Genomic DNA, 20,828 nt, shown 5'->3' with positions numbered 1-20,828 from the left:
GCCTCAGCAAGCTCTCAGGCCTGCATACCTCTTAACAAGTGGTCCCAGGCAGCCTAGATTCACTGCTTGGCTTTGCCTGGGAATCTCCAAGCCCAGTACAAGTAGTAGCCATTTCAGATTGCTTTATCGTTCAGGCAGAGTGGCCCTGGGCAAAACGCAGGTGTGGGCTGACCTTGGCCTGCACTACCGGGGAAACCCCAGGGCCAGTGCACCCAGTGGACAGCTACAGACCACGTCAGAGCGCCACCACCCTCCCCCTGCACAGCTGACCCTCCACAGAGGGCAGAGGGTGGTGGTAAGTGATCACAGTCAATTCTTGCAGCTGACTAGCCTGGGTAAATCCCTTCCATTGATCTGCCAACAGCAATCAAGTCTCAATTATTAGAGGATGGTGTATTCAGCCCACAAGAACAGCGTGCCTCGAGTACCCAGCTTGGGTGACAGGGGAGGCTGTGCCACTGGACCCTACACAATATCTACTGCATTAGGCCACACTACCAAGATACAGAGTCAAAGCAGCTCTACCTAATATATAGAAACAAACACAGGGAGGCTGCCAAAACGAGGAGACAAAGAAACACAGCCCAAATAAAAGAACAGATCAAAACTCCAGAAAAAGAACTAAACGAAATGGAGATAAGCACCTATCAGATGCAGAGTTCAAAACAATTTATAAGGATGCTCAAGGAACTTAGTGAGGACCTGAGCAGCATAAAACAAGATTCAGTCAGAAATGAAGGTTACACTGCAATAAAGAACAATTTACAGGGAAACAACAATAGAGTGGATAAAGCCAAGAATCAAATCAATGACATGGAACATAAGGAAGCAAAAAACAACCAATCAGAGCAACAAAGAGACAAAAGGAATAAAAAAAAAAAATGAGGATAGTATAAGCTGCCTCTGGCACGACTTGAAGAAGTCCAACAATCACATCATAGGGGTGGCCAGAAGGAGAAGAGCAAAAAAAATTGGAAACTTCTCTGAAAAAATAATGAAAGAAACTTTCCTAATTTGGTGAAGGAAATAGACATGCAAGTCTAGGAAGTGCAGAGTCCCAAACAAGATGGATGCAAACAGATACACTCCAAGACACATCACAATTAAAATGCCACAGATTAAAGATAAAGAGAGAATCTTAAAAGCAGCAAGAGAAAAGCAGTCAGTTAACCTACAGGGGAGTTCCCATAAGACTGTCAGCTAATTTCTCAAAAGAAACTTTGCAGACTAGAAGGGACTGGCAAGAGATACTCAAAGTCATGAAAAGCAGGGACCTACAACCAAGACTGCTCTCCCCAGGAAACATACCACTTAGAATCGAAAGGCAGAAAAGAGCTTCCCAGACAAGAAAAAATTAAAGGAGTTCTTCATCACCAAAACATTATTATATGACATGTTAAAGGGACTTATTTAAGAAAGAAGATCAAAACTATGAACAATAAAATGGCAAAAAGTACAACTCTATCAACAATTGATTCTAAAAAACAAACTAAGTGAACAAGAAGACCAGAGACAGAATCATAGATACAGAGAGTTTTCATGGTTGCCAGATGGGAGGGAGGGTGTGGGGAGATAGGTGAAGAGGTGAGGGGATTAAGAAGTACAAGTAGGTAGTTACAGAATAGCCTTGGGTATCTACAGTACAGTAGAAGAAATGGAGTAGCCAAAGAGCTTATATGCATGACCCATGGACATGAAATGGTGGGGGAAACTGCCTGGGAGCGTAGGGGGTGCTGGGTGGAGAGGGGGCAAAGGGGAAAAAATCAGGACAACTGTAACAGCACAATCAATAAAATTTTTAAAAATGCTTCCATTTTTGAGTCTTCTTTGACAATAGTTATTGGCAGAGATGTGAATAATAAATATTCTTTGGATGAATGAATAAATGAAGAGCTGAATTTTGTCCCAAAAGTCAAGTCCAAAATGGCACTTGGAAAAACTACAATCCCAACTTAAAGAGTATTTCCTTATGCAATATGATGGGCAGATTTTTTTCAAGTAACGTTAATTTTTTTTTCTCTTGATTTAACTTGGTGCCAACCTCTGTTTACAAATAGAGATAAATAAGGAGATAAATAAGGATGGTACAGTTCCTCATCGCTCTTTACCTCAGCTCTTATGTGTTAATAACCAAACTTTTGTGTGATGAGTGAACATGGTATACATGAAACTGGGGACTGAAATTTATCTTTTCAAAAGTCATTATTTACATTGTCCACCTCTTGATGTTTTTCTTATAACATATTTATTTTAAATTCATTACAAAATATAAAAATAAACACTACTTACTGGATCAAAGACCAACATCCTGCAAAGGAGATGAACAGCTTCATGTGTAGCCTGGCTAGACAGGGTATAAAGTACAGGAAGAGATGGCTGTGAAAAAATAAAGAATTGAAATGTAAATGAGTATAAGCAGATATCGAGTATAGCTATTTTATGACAAGGTCAGTACTCAGCTCAAAAGATATATGCATATAAGTCAAAACTCAAAGGGAATGAGTATTTCCCTCATTAACCTGTCTTCAGAAACAACAACAGTCATAGACTTCCAGTACCATATTTTATTTTCTATGATGGAGCTCCCATTAGCCTTATACTGTAAATGCTTTGGCAAGAAGGGAAGACCAAACATGTCTAGGAGTGGGAGAAAAAGGATTTAATACCTGGCCATATGCAAAGTGAAGCCTGTAAACTGCACAAAACGTACGCATGTGAACTATGTCTTATGGCAACATTACCATAAAGCTGCTAAAACACTAGTCCTGGAGGAGCTATAACACACTTAGGACGTTATAGTACCTTAGAAAGTATGACACTGTTTTTGCTGGGTCCACCAATTTTGCTCTTAGCACTTGATTTCTCATTCAATAATTGCCTTTTGTAGGAGGCAGGCATGTCTACATGCCCGTATCTAACCCTCTTGCACTTAGGCAAGGAGATGGCTCTTATGATCTGAAAAGCTACAGAGCTTATAAAACTTTTATTTCACTGCTTGGAAAAGTTGGGACAGAGCAGGTAAATGGCATCACTGCTCTGTCTGTCATACAAGTGACACTAAAAGACCTCACTGTATCTCATCCACAGCCTCAGAATCTTGCTACAAGATTTACATATCAGCCACTTCCCAACAAAGCCACATAGGAAAATCCAGCAAGAACTGGGCACCTCAGAATTCTCAGGAGGTAATTATTCACTTACACAAGTTTACTTCAGGATCAAGGAGTAATAGAGAGAAGATGAGATGGGTATGAGATGAAATGGGAGTTCTAGTTCACTAACAAATTAGATAAAGCAACATGTCTGAATCTTAGTATTCTTATCAAAGGCGGAAGTAGGACTAAATGATCTCTCAAGTTTATTTTAGTATGAGACTTGACAGGACTACCACAGACAAAAAGCCTTGTGTACACAGAACCCATATATAGTTGGCATTCAAGTATTTGTAGACCAACTTACTATCCCTTGGCGCATTTACATGTTTGTAGGTAGAGAAGTATTTTTTTGATAAAAATATGTCATCTATGGTAACTCTGAAATTATTTGTATTAGTCAAGATGGGACAGGGTGTGGAGAGTGTAAGGACAGAATTTTAACTTATACCTCAATAGATATATATTTTCCCCCTAAGAGTTTTTTTGTTGTGTAAAATGAAGTAATTTGATATTCTTAAAAATTTGGATTCTTGGTTTGACTGTGAATAGCTGTCCTTTTTCACTGGCTTGTGCAAGGTGGCAGCCAAATATTATAAGCAATTCTTTCCTTTCTACTTCCCAAGTGAATCTACACCTCATGCTATTTTTGTGGCGGAAGTATATTATAGTTTAAAGAAGGGAATATTGGACTGAGTACAAGAATAAGTGGGTTCAAATTCTAGCTCTGCTTTCACTAGACCTGGGTCGGTCACTTGAACCTTGGCTTTCTCATTTGTTAGACTGCACCAGCACAGACCTGCCTACCTACCAGCATCGCATACAAATGCCAGGTCCTGGGCTACATGCTGGAGCAACAGAGATAAATAACACCTGTCTGGTGGGCAAGGAAAACATAACCAAGAAGTGCCAGAAGCCACTGAATGCAGGAGAGAGAATAAATTAAAAGGCAAAATTTGTAAGACTTGAGGACACCTGGATACGAGATGGGGAGCTTATGAAAATCAAATGAGTGGATGTCAGGACTACCTGAAATTGTAAACACCCCTCCTACCCCAAATTGTGTATTTCTTCACAGAAAAACATCCAAACAGATATCCTAAAAATAAGGCTAAATTTAATTTCACCCTAGAACAGTCATATTATATGCTTTCTCCTTTTTTGGGTTTATGTGCATGTTAAAAAGAGGCACAAAGCCCTAACTGGTGTGGCTCAGCAGGCTGGGCATTGCCCCAGAAACCAAAAGGTTGAGCAGGTTTGACTCCCAGTCAGGACACATGCCCGGGTTGTAGGCCAGGTCCCTGTCTGGGGATGAGGGAGAGGCAACCTACAGATGTTTCTCTAGTACACTGACATTTCTTTCCCTTTCTAAAAATAAGTAAATGTATTTTTTTAAAAAAAGATATACAGAGAAAAAGGAGAGTCAGTTCAGCCATGCTGATACCTCTCCACTAAGATAACCATTAGTAATTTAATTCCTAGCATTGACTCCACAGGAAAGATATGTTAGAGATGCTGCATTTCAAATTCAATTTTCTTTCCCTCTAATTCACCAACCATTATGGTTGAAACCAGTTGGGCCCAGGGTATCAGAAATAGGCAGCTTTATATTTCTCATCAAGTGTAATCACTTTGAATAAGAGAAAAAAATAGAATGCTTAAAAATATGCCCTATCTCACTTGGAAAAAAGTTTTTGCCACTTCCACTACCATTACACACAACATTTTCCTCTTTTTAAAATATACCAGTCCATTTTCTGTTTGTTCTGCAAGTTTGTAAGTCACTTAGCAATGTAGGAGTGAGTGGGAGCCAGTGCTGAATCATGAGGACGGGAAGGATTATAAAGAGTGCTCTATTAATGACTGTGATTAACTGTCAGTGAAATGAAGCAAGGATGAGCTTCTGGACTTGGGTGAGAGGCCCGAAATGGATGTACCACAGTCACTGTAAGCCAACTGCAGAGTGCTGGTAACTGCACTCGAATTGGCCAAGCTGTGGGAGTCCTGTTAGATGTTCCTGTTAGTTTTTATTGGGCAGCAAAGAAGCTGTGTCCATCAGTTAGCAACACTAACTGAGTATGCACAATGCACAACAGGGTTATATAAAACAAACTCCCACCTGAAAAAATAAGTTTTAACTGAATGAACTCTTTAACACACCCTGATTCTATTAAATGTAAGACAGGACAGGAGACAGGACTATTTTAACTTCAGTGAAAATATTGTATCTATTTCTGACATAATTAGCTGGGAACAATCTGAGGAAAAATGAAAATCTTAAAAGAGATAAGCAAAAGCACTAAATTATAGACTTTTTATCCTATCAACAGGTCAGTGCCTCAACAAGTATCTAATAGATGCGTACTTGGGCTGTGGTAGCTAAGATTCTCTTCATCCAAGATTCTGAGTTATAGAAAAATGACAATAAATAAAAAATACTGTATAGTGTTTTTGTCTCCTCAATATTCCCTGACCTTTAGGGAACCACTCTCTTCTCACTCTCAAGTGGTTTGGTTGGTCTTAATTTCAACCTCCAACTCCAACTGTGGCACTTGACCCAGGCCTGGGAAATCAAATGACATATATCCCTGGGCACCATGACTGGCTCCAGGATGGACACATGGTCTAAAACAAGTTAGACACATAGAATGGCTAACCCAACACATACCTCGAATCCTCTTCTCCCTTATTTACCTTCATTACATGTGAAATAGAAAATTCTTTTTTCTCTTTTTACCTGTCTTGTATCTAGGAGGCTACATATTAAAAAATGAATTCCTATTTCTTTTAACCACTATAAGCACGATTTTCTATTACTTACAACCAAACACATTCCTAACTGAATCAGAGAACTTCCAAATATTATTGCTGGTAATGCTAGTAGAACATAGGCCTGGACTGCTGGTTCCACTTTTTGCCAACATGTGAGGGAAAGCCTGTCTGAAAATGAAGACAACACCCAGGAAAACAGAAAACAGTCAGATTCCTGGTATGGAACATCACCTGACTACCTGAATCCAGCAGGGCTTGACGTCAGTTATAACTCAAGACTTTTCAGTCATGTCAGCCAGTGAGTGCCCCCCTGCCCTTTTTTTTTTTTTTTTTGCTTAACCCAGTTTAACTGAGTTTCACTGGAAAGAGTCCTAACTGTTATACAACATGGAAATATGTATATTGGTCAACCAACACAAGTAAATTTGAGGCAGTAATTTGTGACTTTCAAAGTATGGTTAATTAGGTTCCTCTGTATACCTCTATTTTTCTAGGAGTCCCAACAAACAACAGTACATATTTCTGTTTGTACAAATATATGTAAATAAATGCATAGAAAAGTGTGTCTGGAAGGATGCTATCATCCAGAGGAGACTGGGATGGTGTGGGAGGTAGCTAAGGATGACTCTCAGTAAAAAAATTTAAACAAATGTTTAATTATTGATTTTAGAGAGAGAGAAAAGGAGAGAGATATTGATTTACTGTTCCATTTATTTATGCATCCACTGCATTGCTGTGAGAAACACTGATCAGTCACCTCTTGTTTGCGCCCCAACTGGGGACTGAACCCAGGCACGTGCCCTGACTGGTAATTGATCGGCAGAACTTTTTGCTTTGCAGAATGACGCCCAACAACTGAACCACACTGGTTAGGGTTAATTGTTAATATTTACTAAGTATTTAGAATGTCAGGAACTATTATATGTTTTCCTTGCATCCACTATCTTTTTATCATTATAACACCTTACATTAATGAGGTAGGAACCATTTTTGTTAACATTTTAGATGAATGGACTGAGGCGGATGAAAGTTAAGTAATTTGCCTAAGGTCATAAAATGAGTTACTGGTGTAGAGTCAGGATTCATATACAGTCTGTTTGAAAACCAGTGTACAGCTCCGGGGGCATCGCTGAACAAGTCGTGCAATGTGGTGAGCCTCACTCTGACACCACAGTCTGCACTCCGAATTACTATAGTCCAGAGAATCATATATGGAGTATATATCCAGTGCAGGCTGAGATAAGTACAGTGCCTTTTGTAGTGTCATGACGTACAGAGGTATACAAGGTTTAGTGCATATACTGGATTGAGGAACAAAATAATCTTTTTGAATTAAAAAGGAAGTCCCAGTAGCTACATACCAAATATGCGTGCGTGCGTGCGTTCGTGCGTGTGTGTGTCTGTCTCTTCCACTATCAGCTCTAAAGAGTTATAATATGGCCCTGGCTGGTGTGGCTCAGTGGATCGGGTGCCAGTCTGTGAACCAAAAGTCGCTGGTTCAGTTCCTGTCAGGGCACATGCCTGGGTTTGTGGGCTAGGTCCCCACTTGGGGGTGTGCAAGGGGCAACTGACTGAAGTATCTTTTGCACATTGAGGTTTCTCTCCCTCTTTCTCCCTCCATTCCCTTCTTTCTAAAAATAAATAAAATCTTTAAAAAAAAAAAGCTGTAATATGAATGGAGATACTTTCAAGCACCTGCTAATAGGCTACTAAACGGCATATAAAACATGCATCTTGGGGTAAGAGAAGGAGTAGAGAGTGGGAAGGAAAAAGGCAGAATATGACTAATGGCTTAAGTAGAGAGCTTCAAGGGTCTCTACTCAACTTCTTTTGACAGCAGTGGTGGTATAAAGATCAACTAGCAAATGTGGATAAAGACTAAATTTCCATAGTAGGGGGAAAACAGAATCAAGTCCTTTGCTAAGTTAATTTACATTCAATTATATATGGTAGGTATACCTTACTCTGTACGAATCTACCTGGGTCAGTGTTCAAAGACAATAAACATCTGCCTAGGGAGGCCATTTCTATCAGTGGTTAAAAGTCTTCTAAAAATAAGACTTTAAAATCTGTGCAAAACACATCTGATCTTCAATGGTCTTCCAATTAGTTTTTACTCCAACAGTCTTTTATTCAAAATAAAAATATTTTGACCTCAAGAGTAGCCAGAACTATCCCTAACTTTTTACCACAGTGCTCTCTTAAGGCCATCACTGAACTTAGTGATAAGCAAAATGTTAAACTCTAAGAGGCATTACTGTTAAGCGGTCAATTCATGTAAAAATGTATACGAAGATTCTGCTAAACATCTTAATTTCTGTAGCTAGTTAAGTAAGTATGGGACTTACTGGTAACATTTCCTTTTCTTCCACCCTTTGTTTTAGATAATAATGAGATATACCATTTTTTATTTAACTTAAAGTTCTAGGTTTTTACATCTAACAGATTTTTAAAATTGTAGTAGAAAAAGGACTCACTTTCCAGGAATGCTCAAAGGAATGCAAAGTGACTTTTGATGCAGTAAGTTACATTTTTGAGCTGTTCTAGACAGCAGGCAGGAAACTCCTTAGGAGAAGTCTTGCTCTCTCTGCTGCTGTTTATCAACTCTTTGACATAAAGGATGAATTAGCTGGCAACCACTAGCAATAGTTAAAATTCCTGTAGAGATGAAAGGGTGGCACCAGGGTATCTGATCTTTACCACTTTTCATTATTGGCTACCTTTGCCAAGCAAGATTTACCGACCTAAAGAGGTCAGTAGAAGAGGAAAATTATTTTGCTACTTGCAAGAACACATTTACTATGAGGTACTGATAAATTAGTTTAATATTTCTATATTGGCCAATACATAAAACATAATAGATCTTTTTAGTTCTTTCTATTAATATAGAATCTCCCTGTAAGTTAAGACTTATGGTCCTCTTCTAAGAAAATTAGGGCCTCAGATTATTTCATAGTTCTATACTAAATGCAATACAAGGATGTTACGGGCAGGGGCTATTTAAAATACCAGCAGCTATACATTTATTTACTAGTTTGGACTGGTTTTAGGAGATAACACACGCTATCCGTTGCCTTTATGCCTGTGCAAATGGATGCTCCGGCGTGAGGCTAGAATTACAGAGAGGGATGGCAAGGCCTTGACCAAATGTCTGGCTGGGAATTTGAAAGGAGTATCAAACTTGGTCTGTCATTTGGTCAATTAGATCAATCAGAATTTTTAATGATCAATCAGATCATCTAAATGCCCAATTTAAAGGAAACCAAGGCAAAGCCCAGGAGTTGCTGAATCTTCCGGTTTCAGCCTTCTCTCTTCTGTTTCAGTTTGTTGTTCCTAGGAAAAGTACTCCATTTACTTGCTCTTCACATCGTTAAGCTGTTTTGTCCAAAGGAGATTAGGAAAACACTTCTAAAAATGCTGCTAAATCAACAGGGTGTAGATTAAAACACAACAAAAAACCCATCTTGTCTTTCTCAGAAGTGACTTGGCTGGTTCCAAGAACTATGGATCAGTGCAAACCTGACAATCTCTCTTCAAACTTCTTTCCTAACTATATTCACGTCTGTTTGTGTGTTAGTGGCAAGAGTGCAATAGAAAGAGCTTCGCATTCATGGCTGGAATAAGAGATACCATGTATTCTTGTTCAGTATTTGGAAATGACATATTGATATATATGAATTAGGTTATAGTTATAGCATTGAGGTTAAAGCTCTATTCCTGGTAACTTTAAAAAAAAACCAGGACACGTCAAAAAACCAGAACACAAAAGCCAGGGGTCACTTATTAGCAGGGATACTACAAAAATATTTTCTTTCTCCTATAGCAGTAAGAATTACCATATTTTATTTGCTTTGACAAATATTTAACATTTTCTTAGTTGTGGACATGACATACAAAACAAATAAAACTTACAAGTAGATTTTGTTTAAAAATTCTCACTTCACTATTCTGTTGGAAGGAAAATCCTGCCCAAAGAGATGGTTGCCAAATACAGATATCCCTTCCTTCTCCTTTTACCTGTTTATGAGGACCCCTGAGTATGTGTGCCTTAGCGCCTTCACATGCCGTCCTCATTGCTTCCAGTGATGGTGTGCCCAAGAGATCTGTGATCAAATCCAACTACAAGGAAACATGAAACACAGATGGATACAGTAAGCTCATGAAAACAACTTTTCATTAGAGGTGAGGACCAAATTTGGGGGAAATTAACCTAAAACAAGTTCCAGATTAACAATAGGAGCTATTCTTACTTTTTGGACTACTAAAGAAAACAGAAAAATGTTTATTAGGAATCCATATGATAGAAATATAGAAAATGTGTTTTGGTAAACAAACAAAAAAAAGGCTCTAGTACTTTAGGAGTCTGCACCTACCTGCCCTGTGTCTTGACACCATAGCATCATTTATGATCCTTGCAAAGGAAAACTGCTCTTCAGCTGGTGGCTAATGACTATTATTTTCAAACAGTTAATGAATAGATTCTGAGACTTCACATAGATTCAGGCTCAGAAAGGAGCTAATCCACAAATCAGGCAGCTGTGATTTAGTAAATACTTATAACATTTACACCTGAAATTAAGCTTTCAACATTTGAGCCAGTTGCACACCCCTTTATATTCTCGTTATGCTAGAAATGTCTTACACTGACAGGACACTGTGGTACTTATGATCTAACTGTGACATTGGCTAAGGCCACATTTAGTTAGTGGGCACAATAAAAGACACCAATAAAAATGGTCTCCTCACAAGCAAGTCTTTGTAAGTACCAAAGCACCTTCACAATTTTCTGTAGTGCTACATTTGTTTTAACCTGATAACCTAATTAAAAGTAACATTTCATTAGAATTCCTTCAAAGTAGAAAATTTTTACATAGAAAATACTTCTTTTCCTGGTGCTGGAGTCACCAAATATAAAGCACAATTTTCTTCTGCACTTACCTAAACTCTGGGGTACCATTAGTATCACTGCACTCCAGAATAATGGAGACATTTAAGTAGCTTGTTTTCCACAGAAGTAAAGATCTTTATACAAAGTTTTTTGGGAATAGTGTGTTGGTGGTACTTTTGGGCCTCTAACAACTACACTCAAGGCCAGAGACTAAAGGCTCATGAAAACAAATGCATACATTCAGAAAATTGTCCAAAATGGGTCAGGTCCATGGATGAAAAACATTTTTAATGAAGTATGGTATTGCGACACCTAGGCTATTTATTTCTCAAAGATACAAAATTTTAAAAAAAGCTACAAAAAATAACTACTTGCATTTAGAGATTACTTTTTCCATTTGAGATCTTGATATTTTACACCAATGACAGATGTGAGTTCTCCTTCAGTGGCTACCGTCTCAGTGGCAAACTCTAGAAAATGAGTTTGTATTTCTCTATAAAATGAGATATCTGAATCCCAATCCAGTTGCTACACACTTTCCTTTATGTATTCTTTTCAGCAGCAACCCAAGATTCTTGTTTAATATATTACTTAAGTTTTACTCTATGGCAGCGTCTTATGTCCAGATAGGATAATTCTGGTCTTATAGGTAGGTCTGCTGAACTCTGCTTTCCAAAAGTATTGAACAATAAAATGGGTACTCTGTCAACAGTACCCAGAACTAAATTATAAGTTTTTATCACTAGGATCAATTTTGAAGATGTAAACTTTTAAAAAGCAGACTTTGAATAGATACCAGAGAAATAAACTTAAATGCTGATCATGGCATATATAGTTTCTAATGTATCAGTTGATTCTTTATAGAAAGAAAATAAAAAGAAATGATTCCACTTTTGGTCAATACATGATTTACAAAGATACACAGTAATCAGAGTGATCTTTTAAAATGTGATCAAATCTAAACACACTCTTGCTCAAAATACACTACAGCTTTCCAACACACTTTGCATAGAATACAATTCTAAGTCTTTATCCAGTTGCCATGATCAGGCGCGCGCTCTCTCTCTCTGACCTCAGCTCCGACATGCTCTTCCCTGATCATGCCATCCCTCCAACACGCCACACTTGTTCCTGCCTCAGAGGCGTTATTATGCTGGTTGTCCCTTTTCCTGGACACTCTTCCCTGGTACCTTGCTCCCTCATTTCATTTTGGTTACTCTTCAAATGTTATTCCCTTAGAGAATTCTTTAGCACTGCTCTGTTTCATCATCATTCTCTATCCCTAACCTGGTTTGATTTTTCTTCATAGAATTTATCATTACTTAGGATATTTATTTGTATACTTATTTCTCTCTCACATGAAAGTTTCATGAAGGCAAGAACTTCATCCGTTTACTACTGTATCCCTAGCATCCTGGCATTACCACCACCATCATATTTTCTAATTGAGTGCTAACTATGTGTCAGGCCTTATTTTGAACTTTACTACTTCATTTAATCTGCATTACAATCCTCAGAACAATTTAACTTGCCCAAGGTTTAATAGATAGTTAAGTGGCAGAACTAGAATTTGAACCCACCAATTTGATTCCACAGCCTGAGCTCGTCGTTACATTAGTCTCGTGCAAATAATATTGTTAAATTTATGAATAAAAAATACTGAGAAATTATCCTAAGAAAATATGTATAATAATGAATTATCTATAAAGGCAGACAATGAAAGTATCATGGTGTGCTAAAGCTACATTTTAATCAGCTTCTGATGTTCTTTGACTTAAGTATTTTAGCCCAATGATAAAGGTTAGAAAAGTTTCTAAATGTTTAAAGAAACCAACACTCAAATTTATATTCTAAACACAGAGTGTAAGTATAGTAAGTCACCAAATACAGTTTTAAGTCAGACCCATTTAGTCAAAAAGAACAGAGGCCCTCTAACAACTGAAAATTATACCTGTGCAAATTGTTACAGCAGCCTACTGCTATGTACCAGTGTATATAATAAAGTGAACACTCCCTCTGATAGGTTTGTTAAGTTCTAAAGTGTACCTCTCTGTAATATGTAACTTCATAACTTTCTGAGTTTTAAGCAAACCTGAAAAAGCAATTTAGACAGTACAACGATAAGCCCAAGACATGTATGCAAGACGATTTTTCCTTTAAGTCTATAATAGAATTGGAAGCTTCTAGAGCATAAAGTGATTATCACACCTGCTGAATGGGACTCTGTGCCTGAAACAGTATTCTTCGTCCTAGTAGTTCTGCAAATATACACCCAACAGACCAGATGTCAATAGCATTGCTGTAATGACGGCTGCCCATCAGGATTTCCGGAGCCCGGTAATACTGAGTAACAACTTCCTGAGTCATATGACGAGATTCATCTAATTCTTCCACTCTGGCCAATCCAAAATCACAGATCTAAATAGAAACATTATCAAAATATTGTCAAACAGACAAATGGTAAAGTGAAACAAAACAACAAATAAAATCTTGATAGATTCTGAATTTAAAGTTTTCAATGATATAAGTAGAGAATATTTGTCAATATATAATTTAATCTTATTTGGAAGAGAGGGAAGAAAACTCTCAAACTTCCATATTCTGTGTAAAATGATGTATCTTAAAAATGTGTCTCACCTTTAATATGTTTTTGATTGATAACTATATCAAGAGAAAACAGCGGAATGTGTATTTTTACATTTAATGTAGAAACCAAGCTACCTATTTTCAAGGCTGGTTTAACAAGGAAGATATTATAAGGAAAAAAGGGCATACCCTGAAGACCTCCTGAGCTATGTTCTTTATCTTTATGGGATATATATAGTAAAGTTTCTTTAAAGCTATGGGTTTCAAATTGAGTCCTGCTACATACAGTTCTGAGGAATTACTTCGGAAGTTCCATAAACACTGTACCTAAACTTCTTATGTACCTATTTAAATGACTAATTCACACTCAAATGTGTGAATGCCAAAATGTAGCACACTGTGTATGTAATACCAGTGCTACCAGTTTCATTCACTTCTTTATGCCATAAATATTTAACTGAATGCCTGTATGTTTTTTTAGACAGTATGCTAAACTAACCTGGAAACACAACAGTCAATGAGAATGCCTGGTTAATATGTAGACACAAGAATAAATCTTTTCTTGTTATTCTGTTTAACTAAAAAGTATGCCAAGATTGCAAGGTGAGCTGTTAGTCAACAGCCACAGTGCCAGCAACTTCTGCTTATTTTTAGGAATCAAGATTTTTCTTGATACTGGGCCACCACAGGAAACAATGGGAACATTGAGGATGAGATAAGACAATAATGGCCACCTAAGCTCCAGTGTTCTCACTGATTAACTTTATGAGTCAATATAAGTGACAAAACTACACATTTTGTCTGTTTTCTAAGTTGGGGTTCCAGAGTAAGATTTTATTCAGAAAAAAAGAGTTTGACACCTTAAAATACCACTACTTTAAAGGAAAAAAAACTTACTCCTAATTTTTGGCAACTCTTTCTGTCTTTAATTTACTATGTAAATTGAGTCCCATCAAATGAATTCATGTTTGTATATGGGGATATTCAAATCCTCCCAAAGGCTAGAATTCAATAACAAATATTTTAAGCTCCATTACTTTGCCATAAATTTTTAGCATATCTTTTAAAACAAAACCAGACCAAAGGAAGAACTTATATCCACTTTCCTATATCATTCTTGTACTTATATTAAAAAAAAAACCCTGGCCACCCACCCAACAAAAAATGTTTTCTGTTATATATAAAGCAAGACTTTTGTTAAAAACATCAGTATGATATGGAGTCATTTTGGCAATTTATTTGGAAGATAAACTAAACCTAAAATAAAGCTTTTATGATCAGATAACCAAATACCTAGAGATTTCCAGAAAAATTATCCTTTCTGTACTTAATAGGAAACAAAATATATTCATAATATGAAAAAATACTAAAAAGAAATGTTTTATTGTAATATTGTCAATGAATTTGTACTTTTGAGAAGAGAGCATTAGTGTTATCGTCTGGAACTCTACTCTGGCTTTTAAAATAGACCACTAAAACAAGTAAAGGGAGCAGAGCAAAATTTCAATTTGTTCTGATCCATGTGTTGTTTATTCATAAATGACATTTTCCTTTAGTTACTCATTCATGTAGCCAGAGGTTACAATACCGTAACAGATGATTTGGAAAATGGACCTCAAGCCGTTAATGGCATCAAGCATGGCATGTTCTGCACAAAATGCTTTGTGAAGTTCTCCCAAAAGAAACTGAAATAAGAAACTGGCTTCAATTGTCATAAAACTGATTTGGTCTGAATAGACCAAAGACTTTCTGACTGTAAGTTTTAAATTTTTTAAATTTTATTTTTTAAAATTCAAATGGGTTATGGAGATAGGTAGCAGAGGAATGAACCCAACGACCTATAAAGGAATATTTCAGTGGATTTTAGAGACAATTAATTGCTCTGTGGAAACAAAAGACTGAACAACAACAGTAGCTGTTTTCAAATAAAATGTGTAAAATGTGTTTTTAATCTTTTTAGAGTCAAAATAGAACAAAGTTCTTGAAGACTATATGAAGGGAGAATTTTTATTCAAAAGCAGCATAATACACTAGCTTTTAAAGAAAAATGACCCACGGTTGAAAGAAAGCACTTAAAATAAAAAATAAAATTTATTTACATTTTGTTTTGATGTTTAGTTTAACTGCTAACATGCTAAGCAATAATGATAGTTTGGATTACATTTACTTTTAATCATTAATTTTTGTTATGCTTGATATACAATATTATATTAATTTTGGTTGTATAACATAATTCAGTAGCTACATATCTTCTGAAGCGAGTACCACTGTAAGTCTAGTAACCATGCGGCAATATACAAGGTTCTTACGATATTACTGACTATATTCCTTATTCTGTACAATACAATCCCATGATTTGTTTTATAACTGAAAGTTTGTACTTCTTAATAACCTTCACCCTTTTTGCCCATCTCTCCCCTACCGATTACTTTTAAAGTAGAAAGCATTTTAAACAGTTTTGTTTCAAATATAATCAGTTAAAATGTTATATTTTACATTTATTGTAGACTGAAGCACTACATAATACTGTAGCTACTCATAAAATAAGTGGAATTTTAATTTTCTCACACAGAAATAACAGATCTCTAGAAAGGCCTTTGTGTCTAATTTCTATGCTGGGGAAAAACATGGTGGACTTCTCACTATCTAGTTCTGCTAATACATAGCTCTATCAGAGGTGGGGAAACACACATATGTGGGTTTTGCTATTACTGAGTCTCTAACAAGAAAACAACAGGGTAGGGGTGGTACCAGAGGAAAAGTGAAACTGAAATTGATTTTGGGCCTACTAACTATAATTGGGTAAGCAATTCTCCTTCAGAGGAATCATTGGCTACTATATATTGTGGAAATACATTTGACCCTTTTCTGGCTTAGTATTTTCACTTTTAGATGTTTCCATTTTCCTACTTTGCTATCTTAGTCAAACAGCATATAAAATGTTAGTTGTGGAAAAACATAGTCTTCTTAAAAGTTATACTTCATTCTCATATAAATACAAGCTTACCCATCCTTCAGTATTTCTTCTGATATACACTTCCTTTAATAGTGGAATAATCTGAAAAGAAATCACCTTCTCTATTCTTATATCTTAGTTCCACTATAATTCCAATTTCAGAGTTTCCAAAACATATGCAAAACATCACAAAGAAACCATAAAGCAATGCCACAAATTAGTTTCTATGGCCATGACTAGTGATATCACTAGAGAGAACTGGTTTCTTTAATTTTTGGTAAAGTGGTGAAAGTAAATTTAATTATTTCGTTCAGTAAAACATGTTTTTCTTAAACCTGCCTTGACAATCTGATTTTGTTTCTCAGATATTTAAATAAACTGAAAAACTACCTTTAGAACACAGTTGCTGTTCACAAGGAGATTCCCTGGCTTAATGTCTCGATGTAAAATGCCAGCTGAATGGAGATATTTCAAGCCTGAAATAACAAGCAGATTTCATTACAGATATTTAATTCCTTTTACTCACCACTGATCTGGGGAAAACCATGGAAACAGAGAATTAAAATGGTTACCTAAATAACTGCACAATGAACATTATTAAAAGCTTGACTTAGTCTTACCTCAAAAAATAAAAAACTAATTTTGCTACAGTAAAGTGAGTGTCATCAAAGGTTTACAAAATCTAGAGATACTGTCTACAATTCCAAAGATTTTAGGTTTAAGTATAGATGAGCTTTTCAGGCACAGGTATTAAGGCTGACCAATATCCTTGAATTACTCCTAAGTGTGGCTACTAGAGCTCTGCTATTGACACCCTCAACCTGTGATTCTGAGCCCGTTTCAACACAATAGTTCCTATTAGCCAGCAGGGAGTCTTTCCCAGGACAGATGCAACAAAATTCAAAAACTTGCCAGAAATAGATATGTTGGTAGTTTTTCTACCACTGAGCATCAAGAGGGTAATTAACTACTTTTAAAATGTTTCTGACATTTTACAAGACTGGGGGCTTTAGCACTGCTAGGTAAAGGTCATAGTTTTAAGGCCATTTTTTGAATAAAATATAGCAAATCTTATTTTGTACAAATGCAAAAAAAGATCCAATATCCAATATCTTCTCTCCCTGGAACCCAACTGCTGAATATCAACAAATCTACATAAGATAAACTTTCTAGTTTTAATATTGTGTATTGTATATCATCCTTTTGGATGATGCTATTCAATCTTTAAAAGAATGTCTTAATTATATGAATCTTATGGGGGGGAAGTAGTTTACTAGGTCAGAAAGCTGTTTCAGTTTACATAATTCTTCATTTGCAATAGCAAAAATTCTGAGGGACACACCCAATGGCTAGAGGAAGCTCCAAAAATGTCAGCCCAAATTGTTTTTTTAAAATCAAGTCTATGCCCTTTAATAAGCCAGACTGAACAATTATTTAGCTGGTTGTTTCTATTTAATCTCCCCCATGCGTTGGCTTTAACAGTCACTTTGTTTTTCTAGAGTTTAAGACTCAGGTCTTAACCAGCCAACACTACGACCAGGTCCACCAACTGTGGGCTTGAGGAAAGGACGACATCCATAGGGAACACAGTGATTTTTCAATGTAGTCATCTCCTACTAAACCACTGCTGCTGAACAAACCATCCTGCTTATTCACCTCTAAAGATTAACACCTACTCAACTCCCTAATAAATGAGACAAGACCTTCTACTGCATGACTAAAAATAAGAACTGTTTGGCTATCCTTAAAAGCCTCTTATTTAACATCAAGTATAGATATTATTAAATATACCTTGGTCAAAACAAAGAAGTCTTTAGGGAAGAAGCAAGCCTTGGAAGGTCAGATTAAAGTTCAAATGAAAAGTAAAACATTTCATTTCATTTACACAGTGACACTTTTTCTTCATGAAGAAAATCTTACCTCGCAAAATCTGATAAAGAAAAACTTTGACATGATCTGAGCTGAGTGGTTGAGGAGAGACGATAATTTTATGTAGGTCACTCTGCATCAATTCTGTGACAACATATCTTGAGGTATTAAGTTAAGGAAGAGTTCAGAGAATTCAGCCCCCAATGCCCTCAAAGTAGGCCCCAGGTCTAAAGAATAATTTCCATTTTTACGATTGGAAAAAGCTTAGCAAAGAAACCTTTTAGACAGCATAATAAAGGTGAGAATCCAGTCCTCATAAGATAAAACACTGCCAAAAATTAAAAGATTTACTCTTTAAAAGTTAGCAGAAGTAAACAGCCAAGTGACTTCTCCATAATCAGCATTATAAAAGAGACAAATAAAGGTAAATATTTTAAATGACAGCCACACCAGGAAAAATATGAAGACCAGTCACTGGGTCTATTTCAAACAATAGAGGGTTGGTGGTCTTATCCTAGGCCACCATGGCAACAATGGAAAAGATGACAACATACCTTTCAACTGTTACTTTTAAAGTATGGTACTCCTAAAAATGTGCAAAATGGTTAGTTCACATCCAAGTCACAATACAATCGTAATAACTTCTTTTAACTTTTTATGTACTTATACCTCTTACTAGATTTTAAGCTTCCTAGGCTTTGTACTTTTTCATTTTCTCAGGGTTTTGCTCTATGAGCACATGGCAAACGATCAAAGGCTGGGGACTGGGGAGCAATGGAGATGTCAAATTCAGAACTCTTGCAAAAGTAAGGTCTTTTGTTATATCTAGAATAGGACAGATTTCATGTCTTACTCTGCCTGCAGTTAAGAATTTATTAAGTTTGGGCAAGTTCTATGATTTAAGTAGTCATACATCACTTAATGATGGGGACACATTCTAAGAAACGCGTCATTAAGTGATTTTGTCATTGTGTGAACATCACAGAGTGCACTTACACAAACTGAAATGGTAGAGCCTCCCACATACTTATGCTATATGATATATGGCTTGTTGCTGCTAGGCTACAAACTGTACAGTATGTTATTGTACTGAATACTATAGGCAACTCTAACACAATGATAAATATTTATGTATCTAAACACAGAAAAAATAACAGTATAAAAAAATAAAAAATGGTACACCTGTATAGTGCACTTACCACGAGTGGAGCGTGCAGGACTGGAAGCTGCTCTGGGTGAGTCAGTGAGTGAGTAACTAGTCAATGTGAAGGCTAGAACATCACTGTACACGAAGGCTGCACTAAACTTATAAAAAATTATGTTTCTTCAATAATAAATTAACTTTAGCTTATTGCAACATTTTTACTTTATAAGTTTAAAAACTTTTACAACTTTTCAACTCTTTTGTACTACTACTTAGCTTCAAACACAAGTACAGCTATACATAAATATTTTTCATTACATTCTTACTAGGTAAGTTTTATTAATTTTTTGTTGTTGTTAAAAACTAAGATGCAAACACACATTAGCCTAGTCCTACACAGGGTCAGGATCATCATTATCACCGTCCTCCACCTCCACACTTTATCCCATTGAAACGTCTTCAGGGGCAATAACCTGCACAAAGCTGTTATCAGCTATAACAATGCCTTCTTCTAAAATACCTCCTGAAGGACCTGTCTGAAAAGAGGTGTCACTCTTTTCAGAACTGTATCCATGGTGGTTTGCTTGGTTGCTTTTTTTCTTCATAGATTTACTTGTAAGCAGATAATGCACTATGGACATTCTTCTCTATTACTGTATTTGCTCTGGCAAGCAGTTTTCCTCCTCAATCACTTATCTAGCATTTCCAAAAATTCTTCAGTTTTCTTCACATCAGCTCTTGCAGACTCACCATTCACTTTCACATTATGTAATGAATAACGATTCTGTAATCATTTAAAACACCCAGAGTTAGCAGTAATTTCAACTCTGTAGTCGAATTCAGCCTTTTCTTTCAACATTACAAACGAACTTGTTTTGGCCATGATCGTGATGGTGCTTAAGGGGGATATGCTTCTGTGTTTGGTCGTCAGTCTAGGTCATTAGAAGTTTCCCTGTTTGATAAAGGCTCTTCTCAAAATTTTTTAGTCTTGTTGCCTTTAATGAAGCAGATCCTTTAACAGCTTTCATCACTTTGGAACGGGACATGCGTGACTGACCAATAACCATCACTCATTTTCCACCTTTGTAGTCCTTGATCACTTTTACTTTCATTTACAGGTTGATCACTTGACATGACTTCTTACAGGCAACATTAGCAAATTCTATATACTTAGGGGTCATGATGAATAAAACAACACAAGATTAAATGAAGCACAACAGAAAAGGGTGCAGTCAAAAGATGTAAACGTGAGATGTATGAGGCGGCTGGTGTAACACAGCATACTGTTTTATAGCCAAATTATTTTTATTCTTTTTTTAAGTATAAAGAGTACACCCTAAATTAAATTTACACCTATAGTAAAACATAAAACAGTAACAGTCATTTATCAAGTATAACATACTGTACATAATTGTATGTGCTATACTTTATATGACAGTAGGTTTGTTTACACCCGCATCA

The 20,828-nt window shown here is 36.4% G+C and overlaps 1 protein-coding gene across 1 annotated transcript in view; it reads right to left on the bottom strand.

Annotated features, from left to right (window-relative positions):
* NLK (nemo like kinase) overlaps positions 1–20,828 on the bottom strand; it is a 141,984-nt gene that overhangs the window by 11,321 nt on the left and 109,835 nt on the right. Inside the window, exons 4-8 of the mRNA XM_054573189.1 lie at positions 18,275–18,381; positions 16,745–16,830; positions 13,021–13,230; positions 9,942–10,043; positions 2,290–2,376 (exon numbers count right to left, since the gene is read on the bottom strand). Of these exons, the coding sequence (XP_054429164.1) occupies positions 2,290–2,376; positions 9,942–10,043; positions 13,021–13,230; positions 16,745–16,830; positions 18,275–18,381 (592 nt within the window). The remainder of the gene's footprint in view (positions 1–2,289; positions 2,377–9,941; positions 10,044–13,020; positions 13,231–16,744; positions 16,831–18,274; positions 18,382–20,828) is intronic.

Source organism: Pteronotus mesoamericanus, unplaced genomic scaffold, assembly GCF_021234165.1.
Source record: "Pteronotus mesoamericanus isolate MK-2021 breed Mesoamerican mustached bat unplaced genomic scaffold, CSHL_Meso_final contig_246, whole genome shotgun sequence".
Taxonomy (NCBI): Eukaryota; Metazoa; Chordata; class Mammalia; order Chiroptera; family Mormoopidae; genus Pteronotus; species Pteronotus mesoamericanus.
This window is presented reverse-complemented; position numbering and strand designations above follow the sequence as displayed.